Source organism: Bombus vancouverensis, chromosome 10 (genome assembly GCF_051014615.1).
Source record: "Bombus vancouverensis nearcticus chromosome 10, iyBomVanc1_principal, whole genome shotgun sequence".
In the NCBI taxonomy this organism is placed as follows: domain Eukaryota; kingdom Metazoa; phylum Arthropoda; class Insecta; order Hymenoptera; family Apidae; genus Bombus; species Bombus vancouverensis.
This window is the reverse complement of record NC_134920.1, coordinates 8,507,903-8,527,785: the sequence shown is the minus strand read 5'-3', so window position 1 is coordinate 8,527,785 and position 19,883 is coordinate 8,507,903. Positions and strand designations below refer to the sequence as shown.

Below are 19,883 nucleotides of genomic sequence, written 5' to 3'. Positions count from 1 at the left end.
TTATTTTTGCTTATAGAATATGTTGGCATTGTATTACAAAATAAATTTGGGGCCCTGTGTTAAAAACATTATTTATTGAGCAATTCTTACAAATACTTATATGTATCATTAACATTTCACTGGCAAGAATTCAATATTTTTGTAAAGAACATAACATTATTCCCATTAAATTGTGCAGAATATATAACTCAAGGAAATAGAATTTATGTATACAAAAAATTGTTATTGTTTTAAAGCTAAACATGATTTATAGGAATATATTTATTTGCATATTATAAGAATACTATTTCCTTAGTTCACTACAATTATTATTTAGATCTATAAATGAGGCAAGAGTGATGAAATATTTAAAGAAATATCCATACTTATGTTATGGGAACTTCAAAAATTTATACACAATGTGAATACTATATATGTTGAAAATTCGTAATTAATGTTGTTTGAACAATATTTACAAGTAGAGAATTAACTGAAATACTTTGATATAAAAGGGGAAATAGTACATTTGGTCATATTTTAAGAATAATGTAGTCCTAATCTCAGAATTATAAATTTTCTTTAGAAAACTCAAATCTTAGTGTTAGAAACGTCTTAATAATTACTTAAAACTAATGGAAGACTATCACAAATTTAATTGTACATACGTGAAATTACGAAATAAATGAATATGTGATAACATTGCAATCTGGTATCATTATATCATATCATATGGATATGGTATCAACCAATTATATTGAAGTTCAATGACAGAATTTGCACTTAATAATAAAAATATAAGGATCTTTTTTATCATTGATAAAAAAGAATCTATGATGATAATATGTATATTTTACCACTTTTTATGATTAATATAATATAATACTTTTAACAGCTCTTAACAAAAGAGCAGTATATAGTTATTTAGTATATGTAATTAATAATAAAATTCTATTACTATGATATCAATAAATATGTTTTAAATATACAAAATCAAATAATCCACAATCCCCTTTACCGTTTCCTAAATCCATTTCAATTTTAATTACAAACGATGCTATTCAAACTTGATATTTTTTGTATATTATATTACATATGATAACATGATTGGTTATGTTAATGAAGTACCAACTACCTCATGTTTTTCTTTTAATATTTATATGTATTATAAATCACTTAATCACTATACCAGTCTATAATATCAGTCTTAATGCACTTAATTATCTATATAAAATTAGAAAACCCCTTTATGCAAATTATTGTATCCTCTTGTGCTTCTTTATCTATAAGTGCACCGGTCTTTGAGAAATTTATTATAAATATAAAATACCATCACCAAAATATTAATAATAAAAATTTCTGCACCCATCAACAATTTTCCAATAACAAAAGATGTTAATTATACGTAAAAGTAGAAACTAATAATTTCTGAATTAGCACCGTTTGTATTGTGTCGTTTAATCAGTAAAATTACAATTGTTTAACAAGATGTCATTATTTACCACTTTGCGATTCCATTTGAAAAAGGTTATCAATTATTTCATATTTTATACACTATGCAACTATATTTTCATTCTAAGATCACAGTGCATTAATAAATAAATAAAATTTCAATTTTACGATACTATAACCAGTTTAAGAAATATCGAAGATAAACATATTTTCTTACTTATCGATGTGGAATTCGATATTTCGTTTGTATCGACCGCAGTATCTCGAGATTGAAAATAATCTGTATGCTTCCCATTGGTTTCGAACATCAATTTTACGCGGGAAATAGCCTCTCTATAGTTTTCCCGGATGTTGATGGTTACACGATATCTTCTTTCAAAGTTGGTAAGTCCGTTGTTAGTTCGGATTCTTTGCTTTCTTCTTTTGATTCAATTAACGAACTGTAATAAGTATCCATTTCGTCGATCTTGCACGACATTCGCCTACTGTTAAAAAATTGTAATTTTTTGTTTTTCATTTGAGAGCCGAACCATTGGGTAGTCAACGTTGATTCTTTCGGATGTACGAAGATTTTGCGAACACCGAGAGCTATAAGTATAGGGCCAATGAGCAACGAAGAATAAATCATTATACTTTGAAAAACCGGTAAGAAATTTAAGTAGAACCAGAAACGAATAAGCATCGATGTTGGCAATTTGGACATTCCCTGGAAAAAATATATTGAAAATTAGATATATTTTTATGGGAAATTTTACAAAATTTATATTTATAATGTATTTATTATATTATATTGACAATATCATGGATTATTTAAATTTATTTGATAAATCCGAATGTCGAGATATCAATGCTATTGATATATTCGATATTGAAGGTATATGTTCGATACTTGCAATTCGATATTTTTCAGTACTTACGATTTCGAACCACAGTAATGGTAAGACGAAGTTTTCGAATTTTTCTACTCTGGCCATATGTCCGATATTTTGCAAAGCCATGTTGATTTGAAAACGGAAAGCAAACTCTACCGGAAGACCTGACTGTGGTTGAATATATACGAAAGATTCGTGAGCATCACGGTTTGGAGTTAACCCTTCGATAGATTCCAGGATACTTGGATCGGCCTTGTAGAAGTGTGGATACGAGAGAGCAATTGGAAATCCTGCATCATTGTGAAGGTAAGTAATCAACATGAATATATAAATTAATTTCCTTTCTTTTCGTTCTTTTAACTCCATATTCTTAATGTTAATGGTTGTACGAAGATGTCATCGATTGTTTATTATTACACAGTGTATTTACTCATGTATCTACTAATTTTTTAATATTTACTAGTATGAATGAATTATTCATTCTTCTTTGGTAATTAAAGCAATTAGAGTATATCTACGATTGATATAGGAATTTATCTCCCTAAATGGATCTTTTTTCTATCAAACTATAACTATCAATCTGTCTATTTTGACTATGTTAATTGATACTGTTAGCATGAGTGATGGGAATAAAATTTAACGACACCTTTTGATTTAATGTTAATACGATCCATACTTTGAAACATTTTTAATATTCGTCAATGTAAAATATATATTTTTTTATGCTATTTTTATAATCATTTAAACCATTTTACCGTAATAACAGTCGGTGACATCAATTAAGCCAGGTTTTAAACAATATCCATGGCGGCAGAAACATTTGTTCTCCGGAATGTAAGCACCATTATCCATTATATTTTCGACGAATGTATATTTATATGTATGCAAACCCTTTATTGTTTTTTCTCCAATTCGTGTCTGTAAAATTATGTTTTAATCTTGCTTATTATACCCTTCGATAGTAAACATCTACTTAACCTCTAATATTTTATATACTATTTACTATATTTTTGATAATAACTTTCTTTTCATAAGTCAATGGTAATTCAAAGTAGTACGAGGATCCTTCGAAGATATATTACAAGATATTATGAAATTATTTGAATATGTAATTCTCAAGTGTTTAACGTGTACGAGCATTGAGATACAACTTACCATGGTGGCACTGCGACAGAGGCTTTTTCTAAAGAATAATACGGTATCGTTCGGCTCGATGTAATTTGCATACTTTGCTCCATCGCTAGCCCCCTTCACATTTGCACATTTTCCTGTCCATTGCGGCAAATTTACATCACCATTATACTTCTCAATCAAACCTGTCCGCCGTATATCCTTCTCGCCGGTATAAACGTTTATGTAATCACCCTCAAAATCGTACATCTGTAGTAAAAAGGAAACACTAAAATCTCTGCAAAATCAGATGTACAGTCGAGATTCGAAGTGATACCTAGCAAAAGGGTAGCGACTTTCCAGAAGCTTATAAGATTGTTAGTTAATATTTTTCAAGAGGACCTGATTAAAATTTAAAGTAATAATCGTCTGTGAATTAATTTATTAATATAATTGCGAATTAATAAATTTTCAAAAGAATTGAACAGACAAAGTTGTTAAGAATTTGAAACTCACTCTGTCAATAAGACCTAGTTTGTCAAATTTGATCCACGATGGCATCATCTTATTGCCAAGTGTAACAAGAGTGGATTTGTAGCCAAACATAAATTCTTTAGCAGTCATTCGTACAAGAGGGTACGAATTCGTGTTAACGATTAGTAGATTTAATGCTAATCTGGTTAGATAGGCAGAATTCCTCATTACGTTTGTGATACTCTGAAATGAAAAAAAGAGAATTATCTCATAAAAATGTGAAAAATTATTTTGCACTTGAATCCTTTTATAAAGATTCGAAGAGTCGAATAAAATAGCTTCCTGATTATTATCAAGATATACATATAATCGGATTCTAATAAATAAATTTGACGCTAGTGTAAACATTTGTGAATGTTAGCGATGAAACAGTCTAAGCTCGCTATTAATTAGCTATTTATTTTCTTTTCTTCCATTTGTAAGCTCATCAATTTTTGTGTCGCGATATAATTAATCTTCTTTATTATGAAATGTGATTTTTCATGGTCGACGTATTCTACAGTTAATTAACGATGACTTGTTGTCGGAAAATGTTAAAGAGAACATTATTCATTCCCGTATCTTCTGTTAGGCGACTTAATTATGCCGTTTCGTTTTGTCCTCGTACCGAACTAGGGTTTCCCTCATCTTCATTTTCTGTCTGAAAGTTCATTCACGCGGCTGCATTTAATTACATGCATTTACCGATCTATGTATACGACTAGAAGATCTCGCTTTGCGTTAACTATTTTTTTTACTACATATATACATTTGTATGCATGCGCACTGGTACATGTGCTACACACGAATATACATTGATAAATTTTTTCTTTATACTTCGACTGCTATGAATAATTACTGAAATGTTCTGAAGAGGAAATTGCACTTTCGGTTTCACATTTAGCTTTCCCTCTTCGTTGTTGTACGTAACAATCGTTCTTTTTGATGTTTCTAAGAACATAATTTAGAACCGGACACTATAGAGGATGTTGTTATCCGTGTTCATTGATATAGACGTACTTGCAATAACGGAAATTGATGATTAAGTCACTGGAGAGGACTGGTCATAAAACACGTTGTGTACGATGAGAATATTGCATTTCTTGGATTCTTTGGATCTTATTATTATTTGGTTTATTTGTTTTTCTTTGATACAAACTTGTTAATAAAAAGTTTATAGAAGATACAAATAATGCAAAAAGATAATAACTGATGTTAGATTGATCGTAATGTTTGTTTAGTTTTTATGATCATGCAATAATATGCATAAGTTTTTAATTGAACGTTTTAGTCTTTTTTGATTATTACCAGTCCACTAATGGCACATTCAATATTTTAGAATTACTTCACTTTTTATAAAGTCATTGTCAATATGCAAGTAATCGAACGAAGTATGTTATTATGTTGCGTAAAGCTAAGAAATCTATTGATGAAATGTTTAATTCTCTTAAACAATTTGTATAAATTTTGCCTTAAAAAAGCACCCTAAATGTATGGTGAAACATTCTCTTGATTCAAGTACTTGATGCTTTCTTGCTTTAAATATGATGCATTCGTCAAGAATGTCTTCGTGCGTCGAATGGAAATTTACCGTGTATGCGTCGGCGATCACGGTTTTTTTCGAATGCAATACAATTCTAGGGAAACAGAGATGTGTCACGCGGAATATTTCGTTCAACCGGTATTTTTCTGTGTTTCAAGGAAATGTTCTTTTATAAACAACACATATAAAGTTGAATTTTAGTATTCATTGTAATGGAACATGATATAGCTGTAAAATTTTACGACGTCGTTGTTAGTTACAACTTGAAATTTTTCCTATCGAGAGAATAGACTTTTTTTGCAGTTAAAATTGAGTATTTTACCTTACGGCATTATTCCACCTCTCTACCTTTAGCTTTCGTGTCTTTAGTAGGACATTCTTTTAAAGGAAATGAATAGATTCGAATATTCTCGATTCCTGGTGAACCACCTTGGACCACTTTACTTAACCAAAGTTTTATTTATCACATATATCAAATATGGTACTCTTTTACGCCTCAATCTTGCTAGAGTATCTGTATGTTTTTATAGAAGTGGAGATATCAACGAATAATACCAAATACACTGATTCAATTAATCGTGCATTACTGAACAACATGTAATTTTCATGATTAGCTTTCTTTCTGTATGCAGAATTCAAACACAATATTATATAATACTTCCGTCTTTTTTGTCACGATGACCTGTAACCTGCTTTAACGGTAGACCTTGAGCTTTCTGCTTCTAATGAATATCCTATTCAATTTCTGTGACGAAGACTCGATTGGGATGGAATATATCTCCATTCCAATTATTTACATTAACCTGTTCCGTGCTTCTTTTCTTATCCTTAATATTGTAAGATATGGTATTTCTTTCATCTAATAAAGAATTTGCTTTAAGAAAAAAATATTCTTCTTCATTTCAACGAAGAATTCTTTAAAGAGAAGAAAACGGAAGTTTAGCCGTGATACTCGTGAAGGAATCGTGCTTGATGAATCATTGACCCTATTGGCAGCTATTCTACGGCTGGATGCAACTTATCAATATATTATTTCTTGCTCTTGAAATTTTACTGATTCTGAGTACTATTAAATATCTCCTTATCAAATATTGTTCTATGTTGACAAATAATAATTTCTCTGCGCAATTACGTTGCAATAAAGTTATCATTTCATAATAAAGAAAACGAGTATAATCAAATGATCTTATTTGAAAGATTGTTTTCTAATTTTGATATTTGCTGAGAACTTGCTGATACAATTAAAAATATAACACGATACTACTACAAGTTCAAATGAATTATTAATGATGGATGACTTACTTGTTTCTTAACATTTTAAACTATGATTATGCGATTATCAGATTAAAGGAAGGTACATAAAGGTTCATAAGGCTTATACATTTATACTCTGTTAGCGATGAATTTATATACTAAAGCGCAAGTGCTGAATAAATATGCTAAAACACAATGTAATTAAGTAAACTCGTAACCTTGAAATTTAATTAAGTTGAAGTGTAGAGAATGATTAGTTGTAGTTGATTCATTTGAGCCTGGTAAAGGTTATCATATGATTTAGTATGTGTGTGTCAGTTATATGCGGTTATATAGGTTTATAGGAACACCTTATAGAAATTCTTTATAGGAACAGTTAGTGAATAGAAGCTAAACAGATTTAACTGAGTGAATTATCCGATGTTTGTGCATATGCATATTATGAAATATTAATAATTTTGGAAATATTTATGAATATATATTTTTGTTTGCATTCTGTAAATTAATAGGTTTTTGTAGTCGTCATGAAAATATGAAAATTCAAATATCTGCGAATTTGACGATTTTTAAATTCGAAAATGCGTAAATTAAAAAGTTTCAGATGGAATTGACATTTAGCTTTTATATTTATCGAATCGCATATGTCGATTAATAAAACCACCGAAATTGTTCATTCATTTTCGAGATTTTCTTCGCTATGATTCAACGTGCATACACGTGTACATACTGGTGTAGATTAATCAACATTAAATAAGACTGTCTTGGTAATTGTGTGAAACATTCTCATCCGTTAGTTTCTCCTTCCCATAAAAGTATATAATTAAATAGTTTCGCTTACCAATAAGGCGATGTTCGGTAATATCATTATATCTTCTTCTGTTCCATTGCTCATATGTGGTATATATTGCAACGGGTGATGTAGATATGCCAGCACCGTACCATTGTCATTGAACTGAATATCTTTGTGCTCTAACGATTCCCTAAAAATCAATTATTTTACGACATTAAAGAAAGATATTGAGGCTTTCAAATTGAAATTAAATATCTATGTACGACTGAAAATTTTCATTTTTACGTGTAGCACCTTTAAAAAATAGTCTGTTGAAAATTTTATCTAATTAAACAAGAACGTTACAGCTTTTTAACCTTCCAATTGAACTTTTAATTTGTTTTCAACAATACTGGTCATGGTTAAATTATAGAATCGAATAATTTATAATTAAATTAACTGTATATACTTAATGTGCTCGAAATAATTTCTCTAAATCACTTAAGTTTTATTTAGGTATAATAACTTGATACACTTACCGGTAAACGTAGGGTCCAATTTCCTGGAATCGTAGCTTGCTTTCCTGGCCAGATAAATATTCCTCGTGGTTTGTTACGTTAAAAAGATAGACTTTCAGGTAGAGTTCGATATTCGGTCTTCGCCATATTTCGAATATTTCACCTCCGGGGCTGAACATCACCTTCGCGCGGAAAACTATTTCGTATGGATCGAGCGCCATAAGAACACAGCCGATGGTAATGCCAAAGAATCCCAAAATCATCGGCATGAGAATATCTGCACGGTTTTGAAAAATTAACGGAGTGAGAATTTTAGAGCATTCGATTCGCAATAATTAATATTTGATTCCATCGGATGATAAGATTGTTGATTGGATCGTTTTATCATGTCATTTGTCGACATGGGATACATAGTAGGTGTGAAAATTTCTTGATCGTTATATCGTTTTTATAATGAATTTAAAAAAATACTGATCTATTGAATACGTACAGTATCATGACTAAAATATATTATTATATTCGTCGTTAATGTATAATTTGAACTAAAATAACAATAAAATTTGATGGAAAATTTTTGACAGACTCTTTTGTGACTTCTTTAAATTTAGATAATTATAGTTGCAAATGCCTGTCGAATGTAGAAAGCGAACTTTCGGTTTGTGCATAAATACATCATTTGCGGCTGAAACAAGACTTTTTTCCCCTGTTTGGTAATCAATTGCGTCAACATGACTCTTCTGGATAAAGTACGATCATCTAACTTTTTTTTCTAGATCGTCTTACGTAATTTCACAGCAACCCGCTTTTCCTATTTTGTATGACATTGTGAAAAACACTGTTTGGATCGAGCTACGAGCCCCAGTGTAATATTTCGATTGGTGAAGTTACAACAAAAATGATTCGTATGTTGGAATCGACATTATAAAAAGTGATCTATGTCTTGATTTATCGTCGAATGAAAATTAGGCTTGTGAGAATTATGTAACCATTTTTAAAATTATGTTTTTTATTCATTTCATCATCCTTTTACTTATTAATTTTAAATTGTGTAATTATATAATGAATATTGTCCGAATATATTGCTTATCTAGAATTTAAAAGTATCGAGTATTCTCTTGCTCGCTCGGGGAAAAACAAACGCGGACAAATGTCATGGTATGAATCCTTCCATTTTTTAGAGAATCGTATCCTTCAAGAGCTTCGAATTATACAGTCTAGGACCAGAACTTCCGACTTGTTTCAAAATATTACGTGCCGCGAACGGACGACAATTTGTCGAATTTGCATGAGATATATGTACTTGGAATACACGAGAATTCATTCTAAAATTTGTCGCTTGTGCACATGAAACTGTTCGATGAATTTTAAGAGAATATTCATCAGGCCTCGAAGAAAATATTCGAGGTTTTGCGTCCTTTTTAAAGGAATTTACCTCCGTATTATACCTTTTTTCATAAACTGATGTTTATTTCGATTGTGAATATTTTTAATATCAATTGGAAAATATGTATGTACATTACGCAAATGTTCACCTATTCAGTCTTACGAAGTGGTTAAAGTGCATCTGCTGATGCAATTCAGGTTGTAACATGTACTTGATTTCGATGTTTAAGGTCTCTAACTATACTTCTGGTTAGTTTTGGGTCGATATTTTAATCATTTGATTGTAAATGGCAATTTGAAAAATTTAACAAACGAATAATTAAAAGTTATTTTGTATATTTTCTTTTGCATCTCGATAATGATAATTTCCGATGAAAAATAATTTTCGTCATGCCTAAGCGAAATCATCTAAATTAAGATATTAATTCTTTAATATTAATATAAAGTGTATATAATATTAATATAATACTAATATAAAATTCTTAAATACTAATGGATTGATATTGAAAGGGACACTTTAAAAAGTTCATTTTCTCATGGAAGGGAGCAGAGATCGAAGCATCGATGCACGATAATCAACGATCTGTTCAGTTTTATTTATTCGTCAAGCATTTACGTGTTAGCGTGATGTTGTCGGAATCCTTGGCGGAATAAATTTATTTAAACGGTATATTGTGATATATCAGGAATTTGCATACATGTTATTTATCGAGCGAAAGAAAAGAAGATTACGTAAGGCTTGATTGTTTTCGAGATTAGGAACGAAGGACTCGATGGCCCTGGATTTTGCATAAATCTCTATTTTTGTTTGATCACGTTTACGCGGCTTTGATTTCTTTCTTATCTTCAAATCAAACGACGATGGAAAAGTAGCTGTAGTAGAAAATGACGAAAACAATTAGACAGTGATTTAGGCGTGCAAATGATATGCTAATTTAATGGCTTAGTGGCCACGTGTAATATATCGCATATATGTAAAATCCTACGGATAAAGATCGTCTAGATCTTTGATTACTTTTAATTTCTGCGCATTTTCTGTTTCCTGTTTTTCTTTTTTTCTGAACTTGATCACGAGACTGACTTAGTTGAACCACCTGATTTACGTAATTGTACGCACTATTACTGTCTGTGCGTTACACACCCATGGTATTCATCGAAAAACGATGAACGTGTAACCGATTGCTTTGGTAACCGTTAAGTAATCTTCTCGTAGGTCACCAGGAATACTAATGTGTCGCGGAAATACAATCGCAAATATCGAACCCCGTGCGTTCCTTCGAAGGACGTGCATACCTGTCGATCGATATAGGTCGTCTTCAATCATATTGAATTTTTTGAATACGATTTAAGTGTAAGACTGTCCAAATATCTGTAAAGTATTATGAAATTAGATCCTGTTCCTCTATCGTTCGGTAACGTATTTGAGACTTCAGCTAATCATGGCAATTAGACAGGTTAGACTTAGAAATTGATCGTTATAAATAATCGATTGGTATAAATAACTTCAACTCGTAAGATAATCGCTCAATTAATACATCGTACGATGTTATCTCCGGCAACACGCCGTGCAATTGTCACGTAGTACGTGATAAGAGAGAAAATGTAAAAATAAAAGTAGCGAGACGCGGATTGATCATACGTCATTTTCTCGGGAGATGAAAATTTAATGAGATGTTTCGAGTATCAACACCTCGCGGCGATTGTAAGCTAGAAAAAGACAGCTAACGATAAGTACTTAATTATAAGCGTGTGCACGAGAACCTTTCCAACATCATAAAGAAATGAGAATGATTTCCTAAAATGATTTTACGTAGAGGAACGATTATTTTATGTCATCGAGCTCGTTGATGATTGGAAATTATTTCTGACATTTCAAAGTAACGAACACCGCTAAGTTCGATATATGAATACTAAAATTCTGGTGAGTGATCGAAGATTACCAAATACTCTATAGGCCTATAGGTTTCGTAGAAGGAATCGTTTTGCTCTCGACTATTGCAAGATCGCTGGCAGTGCGGCACGATGTGGTAATAATTTTCCGGCGGTAATCGGGACGCGACTGCAAATACGCCATCCAATAGAAAGTGCATATTTGCCCCGTGTCTCGTTATATTTTATATCCAGGGAATCGCGGCTCTTTTGTGGATGTTCACTTTGACGAAACATCTAGCTTCCATACACGGAACAGGAAATTACAAAATACATATCTATTCGTGGGCAACGACGCCGTCTTATAGCAATCTTCCAACAAAATGTTACAAATCATCACGTAAATTGTAGATTATTAATCACAAGACTTCACTTACTATTATATCTTACATGTTACTTTTATAAAAAACGTAGTTATTCTTTAGCAAGGTATACATTAAGCAATATGATAAAAATTAATAAGCACATATATGTAATCATGCTTCGATCTCCATAAAATTAACGTATACTCGCATGTGTTTAGTAATTGCTAAAACAGCAAATTTAATAGCAGTCATTTTCACTGATTTGGTGTTAAAATTGATATAAAAATGAAATACTATAGTATCATATTAGTGGAATCAACGAAGATTCTATTATCTATCGGTTAGAGCAAAAAGGTATATTAATATTCAATCTGATCTCATTTTCGAATTAGTTCCTTGTACATTGATTAATACGTAATTACAGCACTTATCGTCAATGCGAAATGCGAGCTCGTGTTCATTAACTAGATACATAGCATTATCGGTTAACCGACGCCTGCACGTGTGACTGCACACAATTTATTGTCAGATTAGCTGGTTGATGACTTCCATACGATCATTTGCTTGCAACGAACAATGCACTTTGAGACAAAAGCAACCTGAAGCATCGTTCGTTTAATAGTTTATGGATCTTTTTATACCGGTCGCGACTCGCGAAGTTGTGTAATGTAAATAAATCCAACGAAGGTATGGCACGTGCGAATTTTTCTTTTTTGTAGAACCTTGTTCGCAATGTGAACAAGGTAATAATGAAATGTTTTAGTTGCGTGCCGAGTCTACCTTTCTTAGGTTCCGACTTCGTACTGCAGGTACTTTTATTGTCATCTTTCTCCTCCATTTTATTTATGCAATCGCCACTTGAATGAAAGATCAAGATCGCGATTCTGAATGCATCGTACGTCTTTATAACTTTTGTCTTCTTTTATTTTTTATTTTCTTTATAGTTACGCACTCACTTGAGAGACTTCTAAATATATTCGTAACTTCATAATTTTCATTCATATGTAATTTTCATTCAGATTGCAGCATTCATTAGCGCGTGTATTCAATATTTTGATCTTTCATAGTGCGTATTTTTATATTCTTTATTCTTCTCTATTCTTATGTAGGAATTCCCATAAAATGTGCAGTAAGTATTACTCGGTAATCTTGTCTAAGAGTTAAGCTAAAATGCTAGATAAAATGGCCAGATAAAAACAAGCACTTTGCAGAGGTATGTTGAGGATATTGTTTTCACTGTATCAGAGGAGATCGTAAAATTCTAGAAAGTGGTAATTCATCTGCATGCGTAACAACGTTGTTTCGTAGTTTTGAAATATTCGCGTAATGACAGATTACGAGAATTCATTTACCGTGATCTTTCCCCTTTCTATTATTTCACAAGCGTTCGATCAATTGAAAAGTTCTATAGATCCCCTATTTCATGCCTTCCACTATTCATCATTCCTATTCTTTTCTCGTGTCTTCAGCAGGTGCATCGTGTGACCTTAGGTGAGAGATTTAGCAAGACACGTTCCATTCGCTTAATTTAGGATCTGACTTTTTTCAGTGAGTAAAAATCGTCAATTCTCATGCGTTGAATTAACATTCCGATGGGTACATCAAATGCCAGCAACGAACGACCAAATTACGAAGTCTCGCGTTGGTATTTTTAAGTGGAACCACCTTGCGCAAACGCCATGTAAATGAACTGGACGTACTTTGCAATGCGATAAATTTATGAGATAGAGGTAGTACCATATATTTTCCTAATGTAATTATCAGGTGGTAAATAATAGCTATTCCTTGACTTTATCTATCTACTTATTTATTTATTATATTTATGATTTTATGTATTGATTTATTTGATTTTATATTTCGATTTTTGATTTGATCGGCGTTCAATTTTTTATTCTTATGATGTATGCAAGATTTCTTGAATATTAATTCAATATTAAGGCGAACACTTTCGCGAGGTTGAGAAATCCGGGCACTCCTCCGTAGTAATGTACTAAACAGGGCCGGAGGGGTGAGTGGGTTGATGGTGGGCTTAAAAAAAGAAGGTGATAAATAACAGGCAGGAAAGGATATAGAAAGTGCGAGAAACAGCGTATTTGTCATTAGAAATAGCGAATTTAGGAAACAACTGAAAAGTTTTCAACAACTTCTTAACGTTATATCGTTGATATAATAGATATCTTTCTGATAGATACGCGTGGAAATTTGATTTTTAAATTTAAGCATTTCTAAATTTGATTGTTTCTTGTTTTCATATTTTTTGAATTTCAAATGAATGTTTTTACTATACATCCCGATTTATGTGGACTACTCTACAATGCGATAGGAATTCCTAACACAATTAATGCACTTATACGTATTCAAATGTATCAGAATAAAATAGCCTGTTAGAGATGGTAAATTTTTGTTAAAGATCGTAAAAAAAGAAACGCATTTCTTTACAACGATATGATTGTTATTGCTGCTGGTTGGTTCAATAGACCCAGTTGTAAGTATGATATAAATATCAAAAAAGAAAAAGAAAATGATTGATAAAGACGATCGGAATGAGTTCTTTCTGTAAAATAACTCGTCAAGAAGCAAAGCTCGATCTAAGGAGAGAATACTGTTCGACGTTAATGGTTTTTCATTCTCCGATTTTGCTTTCATCTTTTCGTCTACTTGTATAATTTCCTGCATACCAAGCAAATTGGTCACTCTTTTTATTATCTACCTTGCTAAACCGCATCGGGAAAATGGTAGATGGCAATGTTGTGTTGCACCGGTTACAAGAACAGGTTTATCGAAGCTAAGGCGATACGAAAGAATAACCTTGCGTTCGACAGGAGACTGCCTACTACATTAAAATACCAAATTAGAGAAGCAACCACTATAATAACCGTTATTTTTGAACGTGTTGATAACCCTACAAATCAAACGTTAATGCAATTAACCCAGTCATCATAAGATAGTATCTTTTTCGGCCTCGATTGGTTTTATTTTTATCCATCCATCCTTTTTTTATTTTTTATAATGTAAATATAAATGCTAATGAGTTAATAATAGATTATACCATTAAAAAATTCCTTAAGCATCGTTTATCATGCTGTTGGATAGATACGTGCGAGGTGTCTGGAAGTTTCTGATACTTTATTTTTGTCCCTTTTCGTCTCGATGAACCGGTTTTGGTGGAAGTATCCGGTTGTTCTTTTATAAACGATTTCAATACCATTGCCAAGTTATAAGAACTCCGAATCGAGGCGTTTGAAATATGTATAAATTAGTTTTTACTTTGATGGAAAAGAAGCAAGCTACCGACAGCTTCTTTAGAGATCTTTAATCTTTCGTGCTTGTCAAGAACAATTAAATTTATCCTGTGTGAATCTCTTTAGCATTTTGCATCGTTTTCGTTACCTTTTATTTCTTAAAGAAAGAAAACGTTCTCTAGAAGTTTAGTAGAAAAACAATTTTGGAATGCCATTTTATGCCACTCGAATATAGTACATAAGATATGCACCCATTTTTCTAATTAAACGTATCGCTAGTCACGCAAGGGATTGTTTATAGTTCAACTTGAGTGATTGAAAATGTTTTGACATTTCAACTATCAAGTTTGAATAAGTATTCAACAAGTAATCTTAACCACAATGAAGCTATACACAGGAAAAATGCACCATTCAGTAACGTTACAGATAACTTTATCAAAGGTTTAAGGGCAAACTGATAAGATATGAATGCACACTAATACTAACGAAGCTATGATGCATTTCTTGAGGAACGCGGCCTCATTTGTAAGTTTCTGGTAATACGTATTACATGGGAATGTGATAAATATTCGATAACTCGATTACTTCAGTGAAAAATGTTAATACCCTGAGATGAGAGTGGTCAATATTTTTGTACATATTGGTTACGTTACTACTTATGCTATCTGATTTCGAAGAAATGAGTCACGTTAAATATTGCTGCAAAAATATATGTTAATAGATTCTTGTGGTGTATCGAGCCGTATATCGAAGATCTAGCTATTACGAGTGACGAGTAAATGTTTTGAATTCGAAATAAAGACCCGTTGGATGTTCTTGTTTTTTTTTATCAGATATGTATTTTACCGTCGTTCAGTGCACTCTGAATGTTTTCATCGATTTTAAAGTGAACAGATTATCCGTTCGAATCTTCAAGAATTCGTAATTTCAAAAAACTTTATTTCGAAGAAGTTCGAGTCGTCGCCATTTGGAATGACAAATTGACTGTTATTGCCTGCTTATCTTTTACTGGCTTACTCATTTTTCTTGCCATTCTTTTTCTTCTGAATTATTAGGTATATTAAATTACTTTATAATAGCATTCAGTTTATTAATTTTTTACAGGTCAATTTGCAAATGACAATAAGCCACATAAAGTCGTTAGAAAATTTCATTAGTGAATCATTGCAGTAATTCATCAGAAGGTTTATTCTCTCGAGGAAAAGCTAGATTATCTTGTTACTTGGAATATGCATTCAGTTAAGATTCTGATTAGAAGATTACCTTAATTTGTATTGTTAAAACACCAGTTTATACGGCATTGAACGAAGAAGGAAGCTTTTCATATTCGAGGATTCTATGACGTTCTTGCGATTCTCCGACGCGTGTGTCCAGGAAGGATAATCATTATTAGCATAAAGTACGCGTGCCGTTTTTTTATTGCTTCATTGAAATCTTCATATGGAGACGGACATTCTCCTTTCTTTTTCCTTTGTTCTCAGTGAGTAGGAATTGCGATTGCTTTGTCACACGTACCGGCTATCATAAACGAATAAAGAGAGAATGAGAACCGCTCATTTTCCAAATTAAAACTTGTAACCTGTACTAGCTGTAACTCATTATGGAAATTTTGTTGTCTTTAATTGATGTTTTTTAATCTACCTATTAAGATATTTGAAAACTTTTCATAAAATTGGTTTAATATCTTCACTATTTCTACACTATTCGCTATTTTCACTCTTTTAAATAAGAACCATTAATTTTTCAAGCAATAATAGTAATTTTACAGCATTATTCTTCATTCATTTCTAATAAACGAATGATACATACGTAGCTGTACAATATTAATAGGACATAGATAAATGATGAATATATGGCGAAAATAGATTATGATTTTTAGCGTATATTTGCAACGCATCAAACATATAATCTGTTTATAAAATTATCAATTTACTAATAACCATAAAATGTTTTATTGACATTTGACACAGAAATGAAAGGCGATAGCGATATCAAAAGTAAATTCATTGATAAACTACCCGAGTGGTATATCACTCACTTCGTAGACAAATTTTTATAATTTTTTATTTGTATTCCATAGTCCGAATGTCATTTAATCTCATGTTAAAAAATGTCGAAACGGGGTTGTTAAACTTCGTAATGTCCTAAATTTAATTTTATCGTTCCTCTAGATAAATATAATCTATGAATAGATACCAGAAATCTTTGGAGTCAGAAGTTACATGAGCAAGTAACGTCCAGAATAATTGCAGTGTAATTTACGAATGAGTGACAGAAATTTTTAAAAGTTATACAAGGCATATAATTGACAAAAAACAATACGAAACGTAAAAAGCACTGTTTTTTATGATCTCTTAATTCTTCTGTCATTTAATTAGCTCCACGATATTAACATAATTCTTTCTTCAATAAACAGCTTCCCTCTTTGTTAACAACGATTATTTAGATCTATCTAAAGTAAAGGATTAGAATTGATGTGACTTTACGTAATAAATAAAACGTTGAATAAAAATCAACAAAGAATAATCGAAGCATAAATAGCCGGGGGCGAATTCTATCTCACGAATCTCACGTGTAACTGTATCAGATACGGTAATTCGATTATTTTAGGCGATAACTGAAACGTTGGCATGAAGATGTTGCACGATTATAGATTTATACTAGGAAGTAATTATTATTATATTATTATATATTATAATTATTCTATAAAAAAGAGTCGTGTCATACCATTCCATTTCATTGCATTACTTGATGTTGCATCCACTTGTCGAATAACACCATGATAATGCATAATTTACCGTGAATGCGTGAATTCACTGATATTTGCTATAAATACGTATCATTTGCACTGCGATCGTATTTTTAGTTAGATACACTCGATAATTTCAGGAAATTCTATAAATTGGCGTTTTATGGTAGATTTGTAATTGCCTGATTTGTTGCAGCTTCGATTCGTCATCGTCATTATCAGCGATATAAACGTATTTATTGTATGAAATTTAATGTCTTGAATGGAGAGTAATACAAATTTTATCTTAATACTTAATTTTATCTTATCTTATAAATTTTTCACAGAAAGATTCAGCGTGAATTAATTTTCGAATCAACAATTCAGACTATAGTATATGAACATTTATAAATTCGTCCCGTCGAATGGAAACTTAACAAAGAGACAATTACGAATTCACCGTGCAGCTTTTGAATTTACAATTTCCGCATTTAAAAGCAATTACTTACTTCTCCATCGACTTGGCCTTTTATGCGTATGCACCGAGAGAGCCGTATTAATGAAATGATTCATGACAATCGAAGACTTTCTTCTTAAATCGCTTGCCCTCCGACTCATCGCCATCTCCTCGGATTCGCTGGAGTCGCTCTGATTTTGATTCGCGTTGACGTTCGAGTAGCGTCGACCGGTGATTTTGCTCCATATCATCGTAATTTCCTTCATGGCGTAACAGTAGGCACAATCTCTTTTGTGTTAGCGAAGAAAGTCCATAACAAAAGGCACCCGCACGAGAGATTTCGTATTATATATAATTCACTTGGCGTGTTACGAAAATTGCATGATAATAATTTCAGTTCTTTGACAGAGAATTCACGAAAAAAAATTCGAACAAATCAGATGTAGAAACGAATCAACATCCACGTAACAAACTTTCGACTCAAATAAAGTTCAAGTTCAATACACTATATAACGGTTCCTTCAGTCACACTGTATGATAACTTTAACGATACTATGGTGTCCAATAGTCGATCGTGGACAGTTCTCGAGTCGATTAAAGATTCTTCTTCGTGAAATTCGACGATTTGAATTCGTGAAAACGTTACCAACGAATAGCTCGATTTGGACGATCGTTGATTGATCACTGAACGATTCTAACTCGTCACGCTACATAAATGGTCAGAAGAATCGTGCACTCGATCGTTCTCGGTCGACAATCAACTGTTCTCTCGGTCTCGGTGCGAACCGTGTGCGCTTCTGTACAAAAGTGACGAAACCATGGAACAGCAGAGTTCAAAAAATGTATTAAAGTCACTCTCGACCCCCACTTGCCTTTCAACCTGCTACTCGCGGTTCGTAGCACGTGGAGTACTGGCCACTCAGCAAGTCGTATAGGTGCCCCACCACCAGGTAGGAAAGATCAGTTGTTGCTTGAGAAAGATGAGGTGAAGGATAATGCAGCGCGACACTTACAACGTACCACTCGGTTGTACTGATCAAAGGTCAATGGAATATTGTTGCGATCGATCATATATGCCAGTCAGGGGATGTCCGGCCGTTTCTTTATCGTTCAGGGCAGGTTCGTAACGCGGGGAAAGCTATTCGACGCGCGATTTGTTCGAGATTCTATAGTTCGAGAAGTAGGCAGTTTGTATGCTGGGGTCGCTTTCCCGTGTCTCGCTTCTGAAAAGATTACAAATTGATTTTCTTGTGTTGGTTAGGCTTCTGTTAGTGTATATGCCAGATTTAGTATGAACGGTAAAAACAATCGAGGAAATTGGAGCTAGAAAATTACTGTTTCACTTATTTGTGGAACAATGGCGTCATTAGGGCAATGTTTGTTTAGCAATTGATATCGTACGTGCAACTTAGCGAAGAATGATACAATTTACGAGATCAGGAAAAATAGTAGGACTTGTTTTATTTAAAGTACATAAAGATTTTTCTCTTAAAATTTAACTTTATGCAGTTTTTACTGCAATTTTCTCAAATCAAAAATTTTCTCCGTCCTTGTTCCATTTCGTCTCCGAGTTCCTCGTGTATGTTACAAAAACGATAAAACAAAACGAAGCATTCGCTCATTTATGGCAGAACATAATGTTCTGAGAATGAAGGAAAAAGTTTGCCAAAATGTTGCGTATCGTTCCGAATCAACCCAAACGCAGATAATCTTCGTTTCGAAAGAAATTTATTTGACGCCTCGGTTGATTTTCTACTAGTGGGAATATTATCACAAATTCCACTGGCTTCTTTTCGATTAAGGATTCATAAAGATGAGATTCGAAAGAATCT

The 19,883-nt window shown here is 32.3% G+C and overlaps 1 protein-coding gene across 1 annotated transcript; it reads right to left on the bottom strand.

Moving 5' to 3' along the window:
• Window positions 1–1,401: 1,401 nt before the first annotated feature.
• Window positions 1,402–18,882, bottom strand: LOC117156964 (scavenger receptor class B member 1). Its single transcript, XM_033334534.2, has 8 exons — window positions 18,104–18,882; window positions 8,029–8,284; window positions 7,559–7,700; window positions 3,927–4,127; window positions 3,456–3,680; window positions 3,056–3,218; window positions 2,346–2,590; window positions 1,402–2,134 (listed from the first exon to the last, which is right to left on the bottom strand). The coding sequence occupies exons 1-8, from the start codon at window positions 18,315–18,317 to the stop codon at window positions 1,787–1,789; spliced, it is 1,794 nt and encodes a 597-aa protein (XP_033190425.1). The 5' UTR covers window positions 18,318–18,882; the 3' UTR covers window positions 1,402–1,786.
• Window positions 18,883–19,883: the final 1,001 nt, after the last annotated feature.